This window comes from Pieris brassicae, chromosome 5 (assembly GCF_905147105.1).
Source record: "Pieris brassicae chromosome 5, ilPieBrab1.1, whole genome shotgun sequence".
NCBI classification, from domain to species: Eukaryota; Metazoa; Arthropoda; class Insecta; order Lepidoptera; family Pieridae; genus Pieris; species Pieris brassicae.
In genome coordinates this window covers 14,278,584-14,301,548 of record NC_059669.1, presented here as the reverse complement: position 1 = coordinate 14,301,548, position 22,965 = coordinate 14,278,584, and the positions used below count along the sequence as shown (strand labels likewise).

Genomic DNA, 22,965 nt, shown 5'->3' with positions numbered 1-22,965 from the left:
AGAGTATCCATTTGTAAATGAACAGCGCTGCATAAATGTAATTACTTATTTAATTTATAACTCATGATTGTATACATTCGTACACTTAATCATTCAATTAAAATTAACTTCAGTACGATGCTAAATTACCTATTATAACAATTATACAAACCACAATTGGCAATTGACCATTGTTCCACGGGACAAAAAAAAATTGAATAATAATATTATTACGAAGACGGGATAAAGTCAAAGTCAAAGTATAGGTAACACAATGTACACTTATGAACGTCAATAAAAAAGAGTTAACTACGATGTTTCTAGACTTTTCCACTAGTTAGAGAACCAGCAAGCTGAAATGAGATTTCTGACGGTTCCAGGAGAAGGTCAATCACATATTAGAGAATTGTAATTTTCATAATGTTATTCCAGTTTTCAGGAAGCTTTTTTTCAGGCAGCGGAAACTGCCAAAAACATATTTAGTCGAGTGGTACAGTTTTCCCCTTGTACTATGGTATATTCTAAACCGAATTGTTTACGCGTGGGACAAGGAAGGAATGACGAGAGAGAGGAAGATTGGAACCTTCTCGAAGCCAGACTAAACAACCGTACGACAAGGACGGAGCAATGCGCGAAAGAGATAAAGAGTATGTACGTTCTAGAATTGTGCAATCGCTACTCAGTAGCAATCCTGCCTTGAGAGTTCTCGAACATCGTTCAAGATTATTCCCAAGGATATATAAGTGAGCCGAAATGCGACAAATTAATTCATTTTCGAATGCGATTTTAAGAGATAAACACCGAAGATATAAAGTGCGAATATACTGAAGACAAGTGTTAAGGTACTGTGTGAAGTGCGCCTAATTGAAGTAAGTAGTGACCGTATTTTGTGAGTGGTAATTAGTGTATTTCTCCGCGTAATTTCCGGATTTTCAGTGTAAACAAATTCCTCCTTGTTTAATTTAAGAAATAGACCTTTGAAGAGATCTGCGACGTTTTTTATCCGATCCCCTAGCTCGTGACAATATGTATAAGGCTGCCTCAAATCTCCGTCAGGGCTGCTACGATTTTCAGGGCTGCCTGCCTAAATATGTAACATACCTCATAGTAACTAAAACATCTATATTGTGACTTATCTAAAATAGACAGACCACGAACTTTCTTTTGATGTCATACATAATGTTCGTAGTTACGGAATGAACTCTTACATTCGGCTACTGAAGCCGAATATTCATACCTAATATTAGTTTAAGTGCTCCGTGCCTTCAAGGCTTCCTTAGTAATGTATTTTTCTATCTACATAATTAATAATAACATAATATTGTTACGAGCTAGGGGATCGGATAGAAAATGCCGTGGATTTATTCAAGGGTTTATTTCTTGAAAAATCAATGAGTAATTTATGAGCACAAATTAATTGCAGAAATGCACTTATAGCACACAAAAACAATCACTTATTACTTCACTTATGCACACTTCGCACAGTACTTTATCACTTGTAATCCCTTTATTCGCACTTTATCGGTTCGGTGTTTCTCCCTTGTTATCGCATTAAAAACTAAAGGTGACTAGTCGCGTTTCGGCTCGCTTATATATCCCTGGGAATAATTCTAAACAATATTCGAGAACTCTCTAGGCGGGCTTGCTACTGAGTAGCGATTGCACAATTCTAGAACGTCCGCACTCTTTGTCTCTTTCGCACGTTGCTCCGTCCTTGTCGTACGGCGTTCTAGAGTGCTCAGTCTAGTTTCGAGAAAGTTCTGATCTTCTCTCTCTCTCTCGTATCATTTCGTCCTTGTCTCACACCTAGAAAGTTTGGTCTAGAATATTCCTTCATCAAAGGGGTATACCTAGGCCTGAAAACATCTGAAAACGGGTCCCCTGAAAACTGCACCACTCTACTACACATGTTCTGAAACCGACTGAAAAAAGGTTTCAGCTTCCTGAAAACTAGGGTAACATTATGAAAATTACAATTTTCTAATATGTGATTGACCCTCTCCTGAAACGGTCAGAAATCCTATTACAGCCTGCTGAAAAGTTCTCTAACTAGTGGAAAAATCTAGAAATATTGCAGTCGACCCGTCTTCGTAACAATATATAAAGACGGTAACAGTCAAGACAGAGATAATGAAATAACTACTGTTCTTTTATTCGTAATTCTATATAGGGCTACATTTATAATCGCCCACCTAACTCTGATGTTTATTATTAATATATTTATGTAAATGAATAAATTTTTGTCGTTAAGAAGAGATACAGTCAAAATAACGACATATAGTATGCGGAATACCCCGCATTCCGCGGATACTCAAATATACTGTTCGTTGCTAGTCTCCTTTATATAGGAAACTTGCAACACAACACGTTCATAGTGTATTTTATAAGTACAACTACTACAAACCCTATGTATTTATTTATTTTTACTAAAAAAATTAAATAAAAGACGTTATTTAAAAAATAAATATATTAATGCACAGTTAACTGAAGAAATCTTGAGCCTTTAACCGACTCCGTTTGGATACATTTATTTGCAATAGATTATCTGTGATGTTATCAGAGTTGCCCGTGTCTCGAACCGGTGTTGCCACAAGGGGTCGCCTGGGCGTCGGTGTTTTTGACGGGTGCGAGATACCCATATCATTGGGAGTGAGCTTCAACCTGGGTGAAAGTAAATGTTTAGCCGCGAGTTTTCTTGCAGCCGGTGACATACTCGCTAAACGCTCCGTATTCGTTCTGAAACTGTAAAAAAAGTGTAATTTGTACCTTATCACGTGAATTTCATTGATAACGCGTTATCCATAGAGAAAGTAGAACAGCTTCACAGTCTCAGTAAGCAGTCACAACTGTTGTGACTGTTTTTATGAGCAAAAATACTTTTCAGTTAAAAAATAAACACTCACAATAGTAGTAACGTGATAATTAATTATCACCTAACTACCAAACGCTTTATTAAAAACTAAGCTATTTAAAAAAAATATGTAAAGGGTAATAGTGAACGTTATTTAAGAAACCATACAATACATTTTAAATTTATTACGAGGTTGATTGAAACAGGGAAAGATTCAGAGTCGAGACAAAGAACGCTATATCACTTACCTCTGTGGTGTTGGCGTTCGTCGGGGCGTGGTAGGTCTCCTGCGTTTAGCCACTTGTTCAGCAAGCTGCATCGCTATTCTCTCCCGAGCGCCACCTTCGAGGATCCGGTATGCTGCACCCGCCCCAACACTATAAGCATTATTAACATTTTTCGACATATTTTCTTAAATTATTTATTTTTTCTTAATTTATTTGAAAGCTCCTTGACCTATATAAATGTTTAAAGGTAAAAAACGACAATTCTTATATTTCATATGAGTATAACTAAGATGTTCTTGTTTTTTTCGATGACGTTCTAACAAAATTTATTAGAATTATGATTTATAAAAACAATGAAAATATCGGTCGTGGCTACCGCTAAAAAAACTACAGACTTCATATAATAAGAATAAGCCTTTATTCCACATCTTTGACATAGATTTGATAAAAAAACTACAGACTTCATATAATAAGAATAAGCCTTTATTCCACATCTTTGACATAGATTTGATAAAAAAAGATAAATTTATAGTTTTAACTAAGATGCGGCCCCTGCCCGGGAGAGGGCCTCCTCCAACTTTTTCCACCCTAATTTATTTTGTGCCATCGTCATCCAATTTCTACCAGCTACCCTCTCGATCCCGTCGGCCAATTGCTCTATTGGTCTTCCTTTGTTCCTTTTTCCTTTCGGACCCGTCCATTCGGTTACTGCTCTAGACCATCTGTCATCTGTACAACGGGCAATGTGGCCTGCCCATCTCCAAGTTTAAGGGCATATTGCACAGCATCAATAATATTGGTTTTTCTGCGAATATATTCACTATTATGTTTGTCGCGTAATTAAATTCCGAGAATACTCCTTTCTATCGCACGTTGGCACGAACGTATTTTGGCTTTTGTTTTGTTTGTGAAAATCCAATTAGGACCAACATGGAGTTTATATAAAATAAATTATTATATAAAAAAACTCACGCAGGTAACGGGGTGTCCCCTCCGTCCAGTCTGAAAGGTGTACCCTCGATCTCTCCCCAAGTCATGAGCGGTGATTGGTCTGGTCCTACACCAGGTCTCGGTGAAGGCGTCGCTAACAATTCGTAGGCTGTCGGAGGTTTATCCCCCGATATACTCACACCGTCAACACCTATCTTGCCTTTGTCGTTGGAGCCCTAAGACAAGTTTATTATAATAGATCATCAAAAACCAAAAATAAAGCCGTAAAAATTTGTTTAAAAATAAAGATATCGTGTTTGCCTACAAACTTAAAATAATAACTAAATATAAAATACAATATTTAAATTAGTATATTATAAAAGAAGAAATCTATTTATGAGACAGGAGGCAGTTAAAGTTAAGTTTTCACCGGTTATGGACACCAACAACACCAGGTTAGTTAGTGCGTTGTTGGCTTTTAAGTGATACGCACTTCTTTTGAAGGCCCCTCTTTGAAGGTTCGGAAATTAAATTAAAATTTCTGGCTTATTCATTTTGAAATTGGTGCAGTGTTGGCCTAGTGGCTTCAGCGCGCGACGTGCGTGGGGTCGTACTCCAGGGATGAGAGGTTAAATCCCCGGCTGTACACCAATGGACTTTCTTTATATGTTAACGTCTTCGTTTAACATTCGGTCGAACGGTGAAGGAAAATATCGTTAGGAAACAGACTTGCCTTTGTCAGGCATAGAAGGCTGATCACCTACTTGCCTATTAGATTAACAAATGATTATGATCATGAAACAGATACAGAAATCTGATACCTAAACAGGTTGTAGCGCCATTAATTTATTTATTTTGTTATTCATTTTGAATTATTACTATTTAATACCATAACGATTAGGCAGCCAAACAAAATAATATTAACGATATTCTATATATTTTTATTGTAAACAAATGTTCAAATAAGAGTCATATTCATTTAGGTGTTTTTATAAACATCATTTTTTCTTACCCAAATAAATACTTAATCACGAGTTTTAGAAAAGAGAGAATTTTAAAAATGTATCTTAGAACATAATGTTAATTTCAATAAAAATCCTAGTTTAAAGATAACTCCGCAAGAAATTAATGGGCAAATCGTGCATGCATCTCAAATCAACGTGGCTGAAATCGCTTAAATAAGCTAGTCAGTAATAGCATTTGTCTTAAAAGTAATAATAATAATACACACCTGTGTTCTTGCTATAGCACTGATTGCTTCCTGATTTTTAACATAATCAAATGGCTGATTTTGTAGTTTAGTATTATGATACTGTAATTCTGGCTTTGCGCCAGGCTTTTGTGACTCAGCCCCATCTGGGACATACATTATGTAGTTTTTAGCGCGATACCGCCACGTATCTAGCTGTAAGAAAATTAAATATTAAAAATTAAATATAAATACGGATTTTTATAAATTCTAAAAAAACGTTTGATATAAAAAGGTTTGGTGTAAAGAAACAATAAAGTTGGAAATAATAGGTATAAAATATAATAAGTTCGACTGACGTAAGCGGAGCTCAAGTTAAAAAAATAATAATGTTATATTTATTATTAATTATAGCAAAAGTGGTAATTGTGATAATTACACGTAGGTCACTAGTTGACTTAGCAATCTAATTATTGATCATATTTTTCTGATACATTCACAATATACTTAAGAATTAAGGTCATTATAAATGTTGGAGGTGTAGAGAAATATCACTTTATCGTATCAAAAGAGTATTCTAATAATAATTCCTTTTAAGTTTTTAACAGATGTAACCGGAAATTTCTTATGGTCAGAGAGTTCTAAGTACAGTGTAAACTCTATATGCCGACACGGATGGGTTTTTATTGCATTTTAAGGCCTTATAGATAGTAGTCGTTACATGGAGGGAAGAAAAACGTATAGATAATGCACGACTCCTATTTATTAGTCATGGTCAACAAGTCTACACATGCAAGCAATCCCAATTTGTAGACAAAAGGACGAATTTCTTAGAAAGTTCGTATGCATGATGCCGGCTGTCGAGTTTATTGCGGGCTGGGGTAATAAAGCGACTAAAGAATGTACAAAACTGCGCAGTTTTTACTCATTTCAGCAACTTCCAAAGTACTTTATTGTTGTCGTTATTGAGAGTGATTGTAATGTAGAGTGTATCATTGTATGGAACCAACGAAATCCAATTGATTTCGACGCTTAAGGGTGTTTGTCTTTAATACATGAAGTTTACAATGTACATATTTAGAAAAATATCAATAGTTGAAACTTAAATCATGCATTCATTTATCATTTCCTTTCTCAAGCACGAGCGAAGCTAGTGTAGGGCTAGTGTATATTTATGTACAAACCTCATGTGGTCTTTCCATCTGGTCAGCCTGTTGTTCAATTGAGGGTAGTGCTAGTGCTGAGTCAACAAGTGCTTTCGATAATATCTCTGCTTCAAACTGTGAGGCCAATTTAGTTGCTTTTTTTTTGTTCTCTAATGCTATCACACGGTCATAACTAGCATTGTCTTCACTGGTATGACTTGCAAGGAATGAATCTAAAAAGTAATCATCATCTGTTTCAAAAAGGTTTTACATAAAGCATAGAAGACTATTACATATTGGATAGCATTTTTTTCAGATTTAATCTAAATAGTTAAATCAATTAAATTCATAAAATTATTATCACTTACTTAATTGTCAATAGTCTTCCCCTTAATATAGAAAGTACCTAGTACCCATAAGTAAAATACTCTCGACTTAAAATAAGTTAGATTATAATGTACAATTATGTATCAGTCCTGAGAATTTGTAAATAGAAGTAAAAATACACTTTTGGTTGTCTCTAAACCTTGATTTTGCATCAAAACAAATATATTGAATATTCAGTATATTCTATAGTATATATATCACTACAAAGCAGATAGAATTACCTAGTGTATGATTATCTGTAATATCTGTTGATTTGTTGACAGAGCTTGTGTCAGGAGGTCTCAAGTCCCTTTCCGATGGTGATTGAGGCCGGTCCACTCCTGGTGTGTCAAATGTGGCTGGTGAATTATCTAAAAAAAATTATAGAATAAATTATTAATGTGCACAATATTTTTTTTTATATAATCAGAAGTAATTATGCATTTTACCTATTAAATTGATAAGTCATGTCATCTATTACATATACATCTTTTTAATGTGTTGAAATCTAGAGCTAAATAAAGGACAAGTATTTTATACTTTATATATTCTCTTTTTTTACACAAAGTTCCAAAGATTTACAAGGTACTTACAGGGTTCTGTAGGTGGTCTACTGCCACTATATTTTCTTGCAATTTCACGAAGTCTTGCAAAGTCTTTGTTTTCGGTGGCCTCTAAGTAATCATTTTGAGCCTTCAACTTTTCTAAGTCAGGAAAGAAGTCTCTTTGTATTATTTTTGATATACCCTGAAATCAGATAAAATAGATTGAAATAAATACTAATTACTAGCAATGCCCCGAGTTTCACTGGCATAGCTACCAGTCTCGTGATAGCGGAAAGTCTACTGAGTTGGACTATAGATATATTTTTATTATGATAAAAGTTTAATATTACTTAGCTTTTTTAGTTTTTCTTACTTAATATTAGATACACATTTGTATTTATAATCTAATTAATATATAGATTTTACTTTACAACAGATATATTATATATATATAATATATTTTTTAATTTGTAGTGTCATTTATGTAGAAAGTAAATTTCAAATATTCTGCAGGTATTGAAGAATTCTTTATTTCAAGTAGGTACTGAAATTTTTAGCTAAATTTTTATGAATTGTTAAAATAAAAACAAGAATTCAAGATGAAAACTTTTTTCTGTGCTATGCACAACATTTGACTTAATTTGTTTTGGGGCAGCATAATAATTTGATGTTCTGGAGTTTGATTTGGGATAGGCCAACATACAATTAATTGTTTGCCATGGGTAAAACATTATTTTTTTATTCTATAATCAATCGTTTCCGCAGCGCACAAGATGGCAGATTTTTATAGATATTTTTTACACCTTGGGTTATATTATTGCATTTTTATTAGGGAATTGAAACCTATTTTTTGAAAATGTAAAATAGCCTTTGTTAGTCAAAGAAGTTGCAGCATTCTAATGGTGAAAGAATTTTTGAAGTTGGTCAAGTAGTTTTTGTGTGAAAGCATTACAAACATATAAACAAAAACACTAATGTTTCCTTTTTATTCTTCTATTAGTATAGATTGGAATTACAGACAATACACAGTCTGGATATTAAATATATTCATATTTTTAGTCACTAACACAATCTGTTAGAATATAACATTAAGTTACCTAAGTATCCAAGTGATATCCCACTTGGATGATCACCTCAGTGAGTTACAAAGATTTAAGGATAAAGGTCAGTAAAACTAGCATATGTGTACACTATATAGTTAAACTTTATGTTTGGCATAAAGTAAAGTTTGATGTTATCTTTATTATATTCTTCTATCGTATTTTTATAATTTACTGTTTCCTAAATTAATGACATACCTCAACATATTCTTCTTCATCTAAAACTTGAGCTTTTCTTGCATTTTTCTTAATAGGTACTTTAGGGACTTTGAAGACAGAACTCTCACTTTTGAGGATTTGCATATTTTGTAAAGCTGCTTCTCCAGGACGAGACGGTGACAGATTTTCACTCATTTTCGAAACGAATTACGAAAATTGTGTCTCATTACCACATTAAATTACAGTAAAATTGTTAAATGCATTTCTATCGGGTATTAATTAATTTGCTGTTCAGTATTCAATCATGTGCAATGTTTTTATTTTTTCTCAATTATTGACAATTAACAACTGACACTTGGATGATTTTGAAATGCCCGATATGTACGCACAGATAACGAAAATACCAGTCTTAAGTTTAACAATAATTGATAACGTTTTAGGCAAAGGAAGTGTTAGGTCGTGGGTTCAGATTTATCCATGGGATTTTCCTTTCGGGAAAAGTTTTACAACAATACTATACAATCCCTTATGCGAGTGCATATGTGTACTCTCAGCTGTGGTACAAAGCCTTATATAGCACAGATCTTACCACTGTCTGTGCAAACAAGAGCAATTTTAATGATTTGTGATTGAAAATTACTATTCATCTTATCTTATAAGTCTAATAAGTAATAGTATTCAGAATACAAAGGTGTACCTGTAACTACACCTTATTATTATTACATCTACTATTCCCATTGACAATTCATAAGTTTCATATATACATAGAGCAAGGACCGTATCTGTGTAGTAAAATTATGGGTAGTTTGCGGATGGAGCTCTACTAAACATTAACAGTTTTCAAGTCAAGACCTCGTCCGTCCTCAAGAGGTCCATATCGAGACCATGATATTTATGTATGTCTGTAGTATGGACTTAGTTTCCGCGCTTAGACGCCCATTTAGTCTGCTGTGCATTATTGACATTGGTATTGAACCTGTAACTACTCCACGTAATCATTCTGGATGATGGGTTCATCCTTTTAGTTGCAAATGACCTATGATTTGCAAACTAAGATTCTGGATCACTAATGATCTATACACGCTTGTAGGTGATTAGTACGTGTCGTAATGAAACACTGATGTGTCCTGACAAGGACAGTTGTAAACGTTATCGTCATGAAACAATAATTTGTTCTGAAAAGAAGAGTTAATTGGCGTTATCGTAAGACCACGATATCGAACTGTTCTGAGAAGAACACGTTCGTACGCTTCGACGGTTGCGCGCAGAAAAGGACAACTTTTTGCCGCGCCTCGATTATATCGTCTGCGCACCCTTCGCATCTTGGTACCACATGTTACCACTAGTGGCCAGTGTAGGATAACTTTTATATATAAATCTACTAAAAATTAAACACATCTCATGCTGCCACACATACATAAGCACTTCACGCCGCGCCCTGAGCAATTCGGCTTCCGAGCGGAGCACTCGACTACACTCCAACTCACGAAGGTACTGCACGACTTCACCACAGCCCTAAACAAAAAAATGTGCAGTAACGGCCGTGTTCCTAGACATGGAAAAGGCCTTCGACAGAGTCTGGCACGCCGGGTTACTAGAGAAAGTGAAGACTCTGGAACTACCACGGAGGCTTAGAGCCCTGATATGCTCCTATCTCCGAAGCCGATCGTTCTTCGTCTCGGTCGAAGACGCCCGCTCCTCTCAACGCCCCATCGCAGCAGGAGTACCCCAAGGCAGTTGCCTAGCGCCGACACTCTACTCAATCTACACCGACGACATCCCCGCCACGGGAGGGGCGTCTGTCGCCCTGTACGCAGACGACACCGCATATTACGGCAGCTCCCTTCACAAGCGACACGCCACGACAAAGGTACAGAGGGCGCTGGACGCTCTCCCTCAGTGGTTGGACGACTGGAGGCTGGCCGTCAACGCAAATAAGACCCAGGCGATCAGCTTCCCACCGGGCAAGAAACCACCACCTCTTCAGCTGCTTGGAGTCGAGATCCCATGGTCCACGGAGGCTAAATACCTAGGCATAACGCTAGAAAGAGGCCTGCGCTTCAACGCGCACATCAACAAATCAACCGGGCGCGCATAGGCCGCGGCCGCCCGCCTACGCCCTCTGTTCAGCTCTACAATGCCAACCCAGAGGAAAGTGGCCCTCTACAAATCCTACGTACGCCCGCACCTAACGTACGCGTCTCCGGCCTGGTACGCACTCACCTCGGACACCCAGAAGAAGCGCTTACACGCCGTGCAAAACAAAACGCTACGACGAATTGTCAACGCCCCGTGGTGTGTGCGTAACACTACCATCGCCAGAGACCTTCGCATAGAGGATTTGCACACACACATACAACGCCTGTCCAGGGGCATGTTCGACAGAGCGGACCACTCCCGAGTGACGCACCTAGCCGACATTGCTCCACACCACACCCGTCCACCCGACCACAAGCGCCGTTTCCCGCGGGAAATCTTCAGCGCGGTACCGCAGGCGACCAACACCCAAACCAGCGCCCATCACACCCTACCGGTTGTTTAAAAAAACAAAAAAAAATATAAAAGCAACCGGCTCAACCTGGGCCCCGCTCAACCCCGACACCACCTCATCTTAGTGAGGTGCGAAAAAAATGGAACCCCGCGAAAGGAGGCAACTCCCACGCGGCACCCCGTGCAAACTACGACGCGGGATTGATATCCAATAGTAATTAAACACATTCCACATTCCATCTTCACCTCTTCTCAACGAATTATTAGGAAGTCTTATTTTAACCAAATAAGGACGAATCAACCTAAACCAAAACTACCTAAACGCTCTTTCACCATTATTTCTATCATATTATTTTTGTAGTATACAATAAGTTGTCCTGTGTCCTTTACGTCCTTTAACGTAGAAGGAAGTATTCACTAAGCAAATAAATACTACAAATCAATTGTGCACTGCTGGGGTTATAAAGTAAAAGCTCCGGAACGGACGGAACAAATAAAATAACGATTAATAAATAATCCAGTTTATTAAAGCTACGAGTAAAATATTTTATATAACACTTATAACTCCTTATTGTCCTTTTTCTTTTTCAATATGTACTCCTTGATATAGAAATCCGAAAAGAGGAACAATATGAACACGTTATGGGGCAAAAAGACGAACGCTACCCATTTGGGATAGCCGCACGACGGCTCGAAAATAATATGGCCGAAGTGCAGGATCAGTAGAAGGAACTGCAACTGAAAAGGTTGATAATATTAATAAAGGATTAGTTAAATTAATTAAGTATAAAATATACTTTTACAGCACTTTTGCACATAATCATACGTCAGGGGTATGTCCTAATCCGAATGTATTAACGTTTAATATTTTAAGAACTTTTTGAGAACGATTCAAACCATAATATTTCTTATTTTTAAACGCCTGACATTTTTATGTCAAGAATCCGCTATTATAAATAGATACATATTATAGAGTTAAAGATTTTCGGAAAGGCTGACGAGGAGGGATGATGGGTCATAGAGAGTCCGAAAAAATTGCGAAATAGAAGAATTGGCCAGCCCAATATTATGTATCACACGTACCGGTGGATTAACCACTATATACAACTAGTTTAGAGCTGATAATTTCCGTTTTTTTTTGAATTGTCAAAAATATATAAAAAACGTATTCACACACATTGTCCGTTTAAAGCTAATATAATGTTCATAATGACTTAACGGTCAGTATTTTTAAATATATTATTCAAAGTATCACCATTCATACATAAGTATCAGATAGTCTAAGACGCATCTATGAGGCGTCTTCTCGGCGGCGGCGATGGCTCTGTGCTTGTAATGCAATTCACGTAATATTGTAATTAGATTATGCGACCAAGTAATGACATTTAATTGCGGTAAGATTAATCGAACGAGGTAAATTATATTTTTTTTACTTCCTTCGGGTTCTGGTGACCATAGTCAAATACAGATCACAGAGATTTAGTATCTAATATCAACTAGTGAAATTAGTTAATTATTCAATATTTGTTCATAAGTAAAGTGACGCCTATCTAAGCAAAACATTTTCGTACAAGTGTGTATAAACGCCACCGATTCATTACTGCCTACTTTAGCCTAGAAATTCCTTGTTTATGGGGCCCTTGCCCTATGCAAGGCTTGAAACATAAACAGGGAATTTAAACAGGAAATTTGCTTGTATTCGAGAGTTTAAATTATACTTCTGTCATAATACTGGACGACAATCAAAACTGTATTCAAGGTTTTTGTCATATATACAATTAACTTACGATTTGCAGTTGAGTAATATACTTCTTCCACCATCCCTGCACCCACTGGGGCTTGGTGATCGAGATGAGGTAGTACGTGTACATCACGGCGTGGACTGCCGAGTTAATGAATCCTAGCATTATCCCGTGACCACCTGAAAATACCAACACACATTGAAGTCTTTAAATTTCGCGAGTATTGTAATACAGATTCAATAACTATGATTTATTTGTCTGATCGAAACCTGTGTCATACCATGATCCTACTTGCTATAAAGAATAAAAAAAAAATTATTAATGATGTTATATGTAATTTAAGTTTATAATCTATCTTAGTAAATTGGAAGTATAAAAGCTTTTGACATACCGTATAAATAGTTGTAATTATTTTCAAATTAAACGCCAATTGGCTAATTTAACCAAATAATATATTTTGCAGATCGTTTGCGTTTTGGACCCTTGGTCCTTGAAGGCAATGAAACAATGTCTATCAGTTTTCACCAAGGATATTTTTATTTACAGCAACAAGCTGATTTTCTATAGGCATTATCATGTTCCAAAACTTTTCACTAAAATTCAATCTATCAATAATCAATATCTCTCATCGTTAAGGTAGCGTTCGTAAGAAATGCTTTTTTTAAACCGTTTTTTCTCCCACTATGAAAATCCGGCTCCAGCAACATCAATTACGCAAACTTTATATTTACCATGATTTAAGTATATAATTGAATATTGATGTTTAAAAGTTTAAATAACAAATAAGTAACAACGCACCTGGTACATATTTCGTGCCAATATATCCGAGGAAGCACATTCCAAGATGGTGGTAGACATGTAAGAATGACACTTGAGAGAATTTCTTACGTAGAATGAAAAATACCTGTAAAATTATACATCACACTATTACTACAGTTAATAATTGAAACTTCAAGGGCATGGACAACGCTGAAAATTATCTCCTCCAGGAAACGGTTATTTGTCGTAGATATTTATGAAATATTAAACTACAACTGACATTGGCATTTGAATTCTAAGATTTTCCTTGCATAATATCTGATTGCGTATTAATAAATACGGAAGTTATTCCTGTATGGAGAGAGATTGAGCCGATCGGAGGAGGCTTGATGTCTTTAAGAGTCTTTGAAAACTTAGTTTTGTATGTGTAGATATGTGTAATCATATACTTATAAATAGTGCTATTCAAGAAGTAAAAAAGGCTACTGTGTTATCAATATACTTACAGTGTCCAGTAAATCAACAATTTTGATAAAATAATACAGCCACACCCGGCTGATGATGAGTCTCTCAACTTCATTGTCATGGTAATTGATCTTTTGACACCAGAGGCTGTAGTATCCCGGTAAGTATAACCACGTTATACACTAAAATCAAATTACTTCTACTAATCTTCTTACACAACTACAAGTAGGGATATGATTTACGACTAAGTTCATTTACGAAGATATAATCTTTTATTAAAATTTGTGAAAAGGCTTTCGTCATAATCCCGTGGGCCAGTGCATCTACAGCCTTATAAGAGGCACATAGTAAGGCACTGCCGAGATATGAAGGTAAGCTTACCTAATTGTGATCTTTAAAAGAAAAGAATCGAAGAAACAAATACAATGTGATTATATCGCGTATGCTATAACATAAGGCGGTCGATGCGGCGAATTTTTCTTACCTGAAAAGCCATATGTGCACACAAACCGATCTGTACAATATTATACGCTACAATAAGCCATTTCAAGTTGTATGGCTCTCGTTTAGCCATATAAGCTGGTCCCCATACTTTGACGAACCTATGGTACAGGAACATTATGGTCATGATTGGTATTGGGTTTCTAACCAACCAGAATTGATTTGTACGTGGATCTGAAAGTAAAGTTTTTCCAATGGTAAATAGTAATTACATTTAGGCCACCTATTCCATTTTTTATTATTGCTGATCGTTGTAGCTACAATGTGGTTGCGCTGTGGTTACAGCTGCGAGAAGATAAGAAATCGTACTGTGTCAAGTTGTGTTAACCACAGATAAAAAAATTATTGATATAAAATACAATAGGACAATGATTGTTGCTCATCAACATATGTGGGTCACGTATTTGTTAATCTTCTCTTTAATAGTATGCAAACTCATTCGTGCACAACAACACACGGTGATGAGAACTTCTAACGTAAGCAATGGCTATTTCCTATAACTATTAATATAACGATATAAATTACTTGTTAAAGAACACGCTATCTAGTAACCTAAGATGGATAAAACAGTGATACGCTTCCCGCTAAGAGTTCGATCTTATTGGCATTTGTACCAACGAAAAAAAATGTATATGAGAGCAATTTTGTAAGGCAAACGGCACAGATCAAAAAGCGACCTTACCTACTACAGGTCTGCATATTTATATTGATGCTGGATTGTAAAGATAACATACATTGGTGTTATAACGCTCGACAATATAAATAATTATTATTTATATTGTGTGTCAAAGTCGAAATATTATAGACGGTGGAGCAAAGCTGATTTTCTGATCCTCAATAAATTTTGGTACATTTATAGAACATGTCCAGCCGAAGTAGCAAGCAAGCAGCTAGTATTAAAGTAAACTCATCTCTAACAAACATGCCGCCTATAAGAACATAAATTCAGTTCATTCACCTTTGGGCCTTTGACATGTATCCGTTTTATTTACAATATTAATAGAGTTTAATATTAATGAAGCTATATAGTATACCTGCCAGTTCATCGTTGACGTAAGTATAGTACTGTGTGACATTCTTTATGAGCGTGCCCATCGTGCTATCCTCTCCTGCTGGAAAAAAATAAAAAGTCTCAATAGAACAGCTAAGAATTCCGTGGTTTAATGATATAAATTTTATTACGATAAAAGTTAAGCAATAAACACGGGGAAAGATTCACAAACTATATAATAATTAAAATATTACAATTTAAGTTTTATATAGAAATCAATAACATAGACTTGTCTTTTGTTAACATAGCTTTTACACATTGAAAGAAAACACTTTTTTACCGGATTAAAGCTATGTATTATTATAATCTATTTGTTAATTAATTTAAAATTATGTAAAATAATTATAATTTTATAATAATACATAGCTTCAATCCGGTAAAAAGGTGTTTTCTTTCAACATAGACTTGCTGTATGTTTTGTCGCATTGATTAATAATAAACATTAATTATAAAAAAATAACTTAATCATCATTTAGTTTAAGTAAGTAGGTAAAGGACGAAATTTCCTAACAAAGCAATTGAACCGGAAATTGCGAATATTGTTATTTGTGCGAATGTTTAACCGCCATTTCGATACAAATGGATACTATTTACATCATCATGTTACTCACTATCCGCTTGCCCTTGGTATTCGAAATCTTTAGCCTTCGACTAAAAAAATATAGCTACTATGAATGCCTGGTGTAGCTTAGATAGCTAGTTAAGAAGAATTACAAAGGTCTTTAAATCTCATTAAATGTCAGAGTCGACTAATTCGATTAGGTATATCATAATATTAATTAAACCTTATCTAAATAAATCATCACAACGTAATCTTTTTTCTCTTCACCGAAAAGTAACTTGGTTTTGAGGAGTATACGCGTTATAGTGATAATTCTCCTATAGGCATTTTAGGAAGTGTTGGCCGAGTGGTTAGGGTTAGTTTTCTACGTATTGTTAAATGGCCAAAAAAACTCAGGATCCCTTGCTAAAAAAAGTGTCAAAAGATAAGTTTTAGGATTTTTCTTAGCTGTCCTAAATATCCATGTTTAAATTAGGAAATTAGGAATAAACTGCGAACTCAAAAATCGACGATGTCAGGCACGAAAGACTAACTACCCACTTGTCTTTAAAATGGGAATGAACCAAGAAACAGTTGCAATATAAGGCCAATACCCATAAAGGGTTATTATTATTACAAAAAACTGAATATTATTGTCGGAATAATATATATAAATATAAATTAATTGCAATTGTTGGTAATTGTTGATAAGCGCCAACCGCAAAGATAGCTGGAACAATTGAAGTATTTTTTTATTTATTCATTGAACGTTTTTATGGAGAGAAAATATAAACAAAACTAAAAAGTAGGTTTATTACTGCGTAGGTTTTTATTCCGCATAGAGAATAGTATCTATAGGTAAACAGCAAAATGTTCCATAGCTACTAAAAAGGTAGTCTTAATAAAAAAATATTAAGGCGAAAGTTGATCACCATGAAATATTTAAATATAATAATAAAATTAAGCCTCATTTATTTCTTAAATAACTATCCATCTTTACAATTTATACACACACTTAAAATTGTATATAGATATAATATTTCAAACCACGTGTAGAGTAAAGGCCACCTCAAATTATCCTTTAAATATTAAAACAAATTATTTAAACATTACGGAACGTAAACCAATATAAAAAAGCATTGTTCAAAATTTGTATTATTTAGGTTTATACTAGAACAGCGGAACACGTTATTTCTTTGACACTATTCTGATCGATGGAGGATTAAAGTCATTATTATCACAGATTAACAGATTTTAATCTTTGGTAAACAATTTTTTATATGAACAGAGTAGTACAAATAGTGTATCGAACACATATTATCTTATACTTGGTAAGCTTTACGTAGGTATTTGTTACTTATGTACATTATTAGGTTATTTTGTAAGTCGTGTCGCAGCGATGTTAATATGTGTCTATTCTTGTCATTAGCACCATCTTACGATTCAACTCTCATTTTATGTAAACAAATAGTGTTTGGTTACGTTGACAGTGCCTAGCCTACCATGAGTCTGAAGGTCATGTTTGTACTATTGAATATCGTTAAAAATCCCTATTATATAAAAGCATCTAAGCAAAAAGAGTATCATATAGGGTGGACTTAACCATCAGTATTTTCTTGGGCGCAACCGAAATAAAAATAAAACGTTATTTCTTTAGATAACCCTTTTTTTGAGTGTAATAGCATACTAAGGGCTACGCCTCGACTCATAATTTTACCCAGAAGAGAAAAACAAATTTAAATTCTTGAAACTGCATTTGATCCCTGTTTACAAACGAAAAAGAATGAGATTTCAAATTATTGTACATCAGAATCAATTACTTTTTTAACATACATATCGAAGTCACACTTAGCCCTTAATATCGTCTCTGAATAACTAATTTCACTCACTCACAATTTATATGAAGTATTCACCTCAGTGCCGAAAATTTGAATTTTAGTGGCAATTCATAACTTACAATACAATACTTAGTAATAATAAAAAATATATTAATAATGGATAAACGTTTTTACCATCACTCTCTTTTTAAGCGTAAACATTCAAGTGAATTTACTAACACTTTATTTTGATTAAATAAACACTTAAATAATAATTAAGCTTAGCTTACCGACTAATTTAGCTTTAATTAAATAAACCGCAATTTGTGCTTATTTCAGTTGCGAAATTAAACGTCATTGCATTCTTTTACTGTAAGTACTATTGTCACCAAATTATTAAAGTTGTAATTTAACAAAAAATGTCACAGACAGTGTGGTTCATGAAATTCTTGTCTTAGTCAGAAGTGAAGCAGCATTGGCATAGCTAAGTTCGTTTACGTTTAGTGTCCTTTTCAGTTACCTAACAGTTACTTTACAAAAGAAGGAAATATAAGGGATAAAAGATTCATAAATTTGGTATTGAACTTAACTTACTCATGTTTATCACTCATGAATGTATAAAAAAATGGCAACACACACGTTTAAGCCAGAGGTTTTTTTTAAATACGCTACAGTAACAAAATCTTCGACTTATGTATGCTGTAATAATTTGCTTAAGTCACAAATTTGAAATATGTGTTCACGTTTGTTTGCTCACAAACATTTGAAATTGTGATATCATTGGCATTAAACACTGTTTACTGATTAAATTAGCAAGTATGTATTAAATAATTACATTTGAGGCAACACTCAATTGAATATGGAATTTTAAGTATCCATTAACGGATTTGTGGGCAACCGGAAAATAAATATTGTACATTGTTTTTTTTAATTTTAAGATATTGAAATCATTCTTTTTAATCTTCTACAGTGCCTAATATAACACGTACAGAAACTAAAATATTTAATAGATAGTGTTAGTAACGATACTATAACCGCAACATTGTACGTTAATTGTATGAAAACGTCTTTACACGCGTAATTAGTATAGTAAAACTTTCTTTTCAATACAAGTATCAATTTATATGTGTTAGTATATTTAGAAAAAGACTAATCTTATCCCAATTTTTTAAACTTTGAATTAAGTATCTAACGAACAACGAACAACTTAACAATAATCATTAACCGTACAATTTCATTCTCTACTATAATAAAATCAAGTAAATCTGAGGTATGCTATAAATTCGAAAGTATGGATGTTAATTCTAATGTTATTTTCATTAATTTTCTTTTTGATAATGAAAAAAAATCAAAATCTTATATTCATATAGGTAACACAATGTACACTTCTGAACGTCAAAAAATCTAAATATATTATATGCTAATTTTACATTTACTGCCAGTTCTAAAATCAAGGGCGTAGAACCGATGAGAAGAACTGGTAATAAACTCTCCGCCACTCTTTTTAATTGCCAAGTTTTTTGTTTAACACAATGTTTGTAAGGAGCTGCAACCATTACGCCGTGTTCCACATGACATCTTAAGTAATTAATAGTTAATGTATAATAATTAAATAAATTAAAAACAAAGATGTATCCTCTATCACCTCCTGCTGATAGAGAACATGGCGAAATAGGAGCACGTTACATTCTCGTGTGAACAACATGCAAAAATAAATTACTTATTCGGTTAATATTCCACACAAAATACTTAAATAACATAAAGTACATTACTTGAAATAATATATCTACGTCATGGGATGGGAACTTTAAAATCTTAATTTATTTGTGCATTTACACAATTTAATCGTCAGTTGATTTTTTAGAGAGTTGCGCCAGTTGGTACACTGCCTCACATACGACATATGATCTTAGATATCGTATGCAATTTTATTTTCACGGTGAAAACCGTGCCATAACGGATATTCTATCATTTCCATCTGCGCGGCAGCCTCCAATTATCGTTCTGGTTTCATTTTCAATAATAATACTGTAGCATGCCAGCTTTCAAACAAACAGCTTGTATCCTCCACAATATTTAACTCTCAAATCATGTTTTTACAAATAACAGTATTAAGGCGATGAATACTGGCAAATAGCCTCTAGCCCGTTTCAAATTTTAGATTTTTCTTTTGTACTGTATTTATTAAAATGTTTCTAAAATAATAGTCATAATAGTTGCCCAATATTGTATTGTTAGCATGAGCGTTTTAGTTTATTAAATATACTTCTCTTGAACATTTTAATGCTCGTAGTTAAACAATATTACGAATTCTTCACTTTTAGGTGAGTTATTGGCCACAATTACATTGTAAGTTTGATTTCACAAGTTCTTGTAAACTTTGTTTAACACCTGGGTTCAAGAAAAATTTTACGATCAACTTTATGGTTTGCCTTATGCCTGTACCTAGACTATGACTACATTATGGTTAAATGTACGAAAGTACGAAATCGTATTTTATATTCTCAAACTCTTTGAATACGTCAATAACGTAAATTATATTGATATTCACTTTAACGAAAATAGTAAAAAAATCCATTATATTTCTTCTTAATTGTTATGTTTAATTATAAAATATAGAATGTTTAACAACCTAGATATATATGCCTCTTGTTATGTTTATATGATCCGAACAATTTAGAAGAAAAGATTTATAGGCATTTTGCAGAAAACAGGACTAACAGCCGCAATTCAATCGCCTCTCTAAATAAAGTCAACTTAGACTCAATGAGTTTTGGTCGAAATCAAATAGTAAAGCACTGTACTGTATCACTGTTGTAATAATAACAATTGAAGCTTATTCATCTGGATCTGAATTTTTATATCAAGAAGTTACATAAAAAAAACTCATGCAGTTTTGGCGCCTTTCAAGATGTTACAATTTTTTTTTTTTCTCATTTTGTTTTAACTGCCGAAATTAAGATAAACGATAATTTTTCAATGTTTGTTCCATTAATGGTCTGGTATAGAAAGTTATTCCAAATCTTGGTAAATTACGAGAAACATATTTTGTATTCCTGGGTGTTGAACCGCACTCATAAGGTTGAAAGATTTTAGGAATTGAAGATATTTACTATAGATATTACTATACTACTTTAATATATTAACAAAAATATTCCGTAAATTGTTAACTATTGTAACATTGAATTAAAATATTAACTTATACAAAAATAGAGACTTCTTTCAAATATCTGATAAATTGTTTATGTTAAATATTGTTTACAGAAAAGATAATTTCATACGATAGAAACTATGGTGCTTAGGTAATAAATTATATTTAAGAGATATTAGAAAAAAATAGATGATTTTGATTGACAATAACATCACATCACGTGTTTTATTACGACAAATTGACAAATACCACTACCAAAGAAAAACTGCCTTGGTATTGTTTACTATCTTGACATATAAAACTCAGGTTTGTATACTTCCTAGAGTACTTTTAAATACGTATTCACATCACACGAAATTCTCACATTATTAATATACGAAAACATTAATCCAAAAAATCTTATAAAATCATAACTTTACCCTCTTAGCCAGAACTATTTACTTATTTATATTAATAATATTGTATATAGATAAATAAGCTACATTACCAGCTATGCACGTTCAAACTTAACACTGAGCACTGCTTTCACGTTTGCACAGACAGACGACTTGGTTCCGAATACAAACAAGAGGCAACACCTGTAAAAGTCATTAAACTCGATAATTATTTAAGTAGTTCGATCGTCCTTGTGTTAAAGTCCATATACAGGGTGATATAAGGATCTAGTTACATATCTTCCAAGAGTTCTGAAACGATTCAAGAGCTCGTTGCTTCAACATGTTTAATATAAAATACTTTCGTTGTAAAACATGTATATATTTATGAATACAAGAAAATATGACGTTACAAATTTTACAATAACATCAAGTACAATAGAACCTAAAAATTACATACAAGCAAGGAACAAAATATTAATATTGGCAAAAACGCAAATAAAAACGAAAAGCCGCCATGTTAAAGTAATGCCTTTATTTGCATCCGTATAAATTATGAACTTGTAACAGCGATTTTAGCAAAATAAAGTGGAAAATTGGTTTTGTGATATAGGAAAGTTTGTGAAAACTCTGGCGGCGTATCCGATGTGTTAAATATTTTTTATAGAATCGTTAGTATCGTTTTTTGTTACATCACATCATCAAAATGTTCTTTATTAGGTATCTAATAATTCTAAAAAATATTACACTAAATCTTTGGTTTTCAATCATACATTTTAGGATACATATATAAAGCAAATAAACAAATTCTCAAAACCTGATTGGAATTATTACCTATATGACGTTATCATTAGTTCTTCGTCATTTCTGGTGGCAGCTTGTTAAAAACTAAGGATAAATGTAGACGTAGATCTTCCATTCATTTCAAGGTTCATGATATTTCTAAAGAACTACCAATATATATAGAAAGATAGATATCATAATAATTTGTTAAGTTTATAATGTTCATAATAATGTACCATGTTAAATTTCCTAGTTACAAAATCTATAGTATGTGGGCTAAACCAATATAGCGTAAGCAAGAAACATTCTCCACATGAGAAATCCTTTGTCTTTGGTAAGAATTATGTTGTAACAAATACGATGTATTGCTTTCGGAAATTAAAATCGAATGAAGGACGAATTTAAAATCTATAATTAACAAACAAATATGTCTATTTTTGAATGTCCAATGATCTAAATTTATTATTTATAGTCATCATGTAAAAGTACCAAACTTTCTGTAGAGTCGCACCAAAACTGGACGTGAAATGTTATTTTGACAGAAAATAATTATGTTTTGTCACAGTATAAATATGTATATATTAATTTCTGATACAGTATCATATTTCTTTACTTTTCTTTATTATATGTAAATACTAGATACCCCAGCGAACTTGGTCTCGCTGTGATATGTTTTTTACTTGCTATGCCCATTCAGACTGTTCCAATTTCTGGATTAAAAATCTAAGTAGTTTTTACAATTTTCTCTCCATAAAAACCTGCCTCCTTTATGTATTAATAAATTAAAAAATACTGGAATT

General features: G+C 33.6%; 2 protein-coding genes across 7 annotated transcripts; both read right to left on the bottom strand.

The window, feature by feature from the left end:
* Window positions 1-2,431: 2,431 nt before the first annotated feature.
* On the bottom strand, window positions 2,432-8,805 carry LOC123710334 (splicing factor ESS-2 homolog). 2 transcript variants are annotated; one of them, XM_045662156.1, is made up of 8 exons: window positions 8,531-8,805; window positions 7,281-7,434; window positions 6,930-7,058; window positions 6,361-6,554; window positions 5,219-5,392; window positions 4,030-4,223; window positions 3,079-3,207; window positions 2,432-2,721 (listed from the first exon to the last, which is right to left on the bottom strand). In XM_045662156.1, exons 1-8 carry the CDS (start codon window positions 8,684-8,686, stop codon window positions 2,460-2,462), a joined length of 1,392 nt encoding a protein of 463 aa, XP_045518112.1. In that variant the 5' UTR covers window positions 8,687-8,805; the 3' UTR covers window positions 2,432-2,459. The 2 variants fall into 2 exon arrangements, with proteins under 2 accessions (XP_045518112.1, XP_045518113.1); XM_045662157.1 differs by lacking the exons at window positions 2,432-2,721; window positions 3,079-3,207 and adding an exon at window positions 3,536-3,862.
* A 2,692-nt stretch (window positions 8,806-11,497) lies between these two features.
* LOC123709717 (elongation of very long chain fatty acids protein AAEL008004-like) lies at window positions 11,498-21,559 on the bottom strand. 5 transcript variants are annotated; one of them, XM_045661233.1, is made up of 7 exons: window positions 21,496-21,559; window positions 15,483-15,560; window positions 14,432-14,622; window positions 13,989-14,129; window positions 13,522-13,627; window positions 12,769-12,902; window positions 11,498-11,719 (listed from the first exon to the last, which is right to left on the bottom strand). In XM_045661233.1, exons 2-7 carry the CDS (start codon window positions 15,541-15,543, stop codon window positions 11,540-11,542), a joined length of 813 nt encoding a protein of 270 aa, XP_045517189.1. In that variant the 5' UTR covers window positions 15,544-15,560; window positions 21,496-21,559; the 3' UTR covers window positions 11,498-11,539. The 5 variants fall into 5 exon arrangements, with proteins under 5 accessions (XP_045517189.1, XP_045517190.1, XP_045517186.1 ...); XM_045661234.1 differs by having other exon boundaries at window positions 15,483-15,557; XM_045661230.1 differs by lacking the exon at window positions 21,496-21,559 and adding an exon at window positions 18,452-18,539.
* Window positions 21,560-22,965: the final 1,406 nt, after the last annotated feature.

What these genes read in the sequence shown, in the direction of transcription:
- LOC123710334 (XM_045662156.1), bottom strand. Translation starts at nt 8,686, where the DNA reads ATGAGTGAAAATCTGTCACCGTCTCGTCCTGGAGAAGCAGCTTTACAA. An exon ending in GTGCTATAGCAAGAACACAG is followed by an intron (nt 4,224 to 5,218) that starts GTGTGTATTATT and finishes AACTTGTCTTAG; the next exon opens with GGCTCCAACGACAAAGGCAA. An exon ending in CGAACGCCAACACCACAGAG is followed by an intron (nt 2,722 to 3,078) that starts GTAAGTGATATA and finishes CTTTTTTTACAG; the next exon opens with TTTCAGAACGAATACGGAGC.
- LOC123709717 (XM_045661230.1), bottom strand. An exon ending in TTGTTGATTTACTGGACACT is followed by an intron (nt 13,628 to 13,988) that starts GTAAGTATATTG and finishes ATAATTTTACAG; the next exon opens with GTATTTTTCATTCTACGTAA. An exon ending in TGGCACGAAATATGTACCAG is followed by an intron (nt 12,903 to 13,521) that starts GTGCGTTGTTAC and finishes TGGTATTTTCAG; the next exon opens with GTGGTCACGGGATAATGCTA.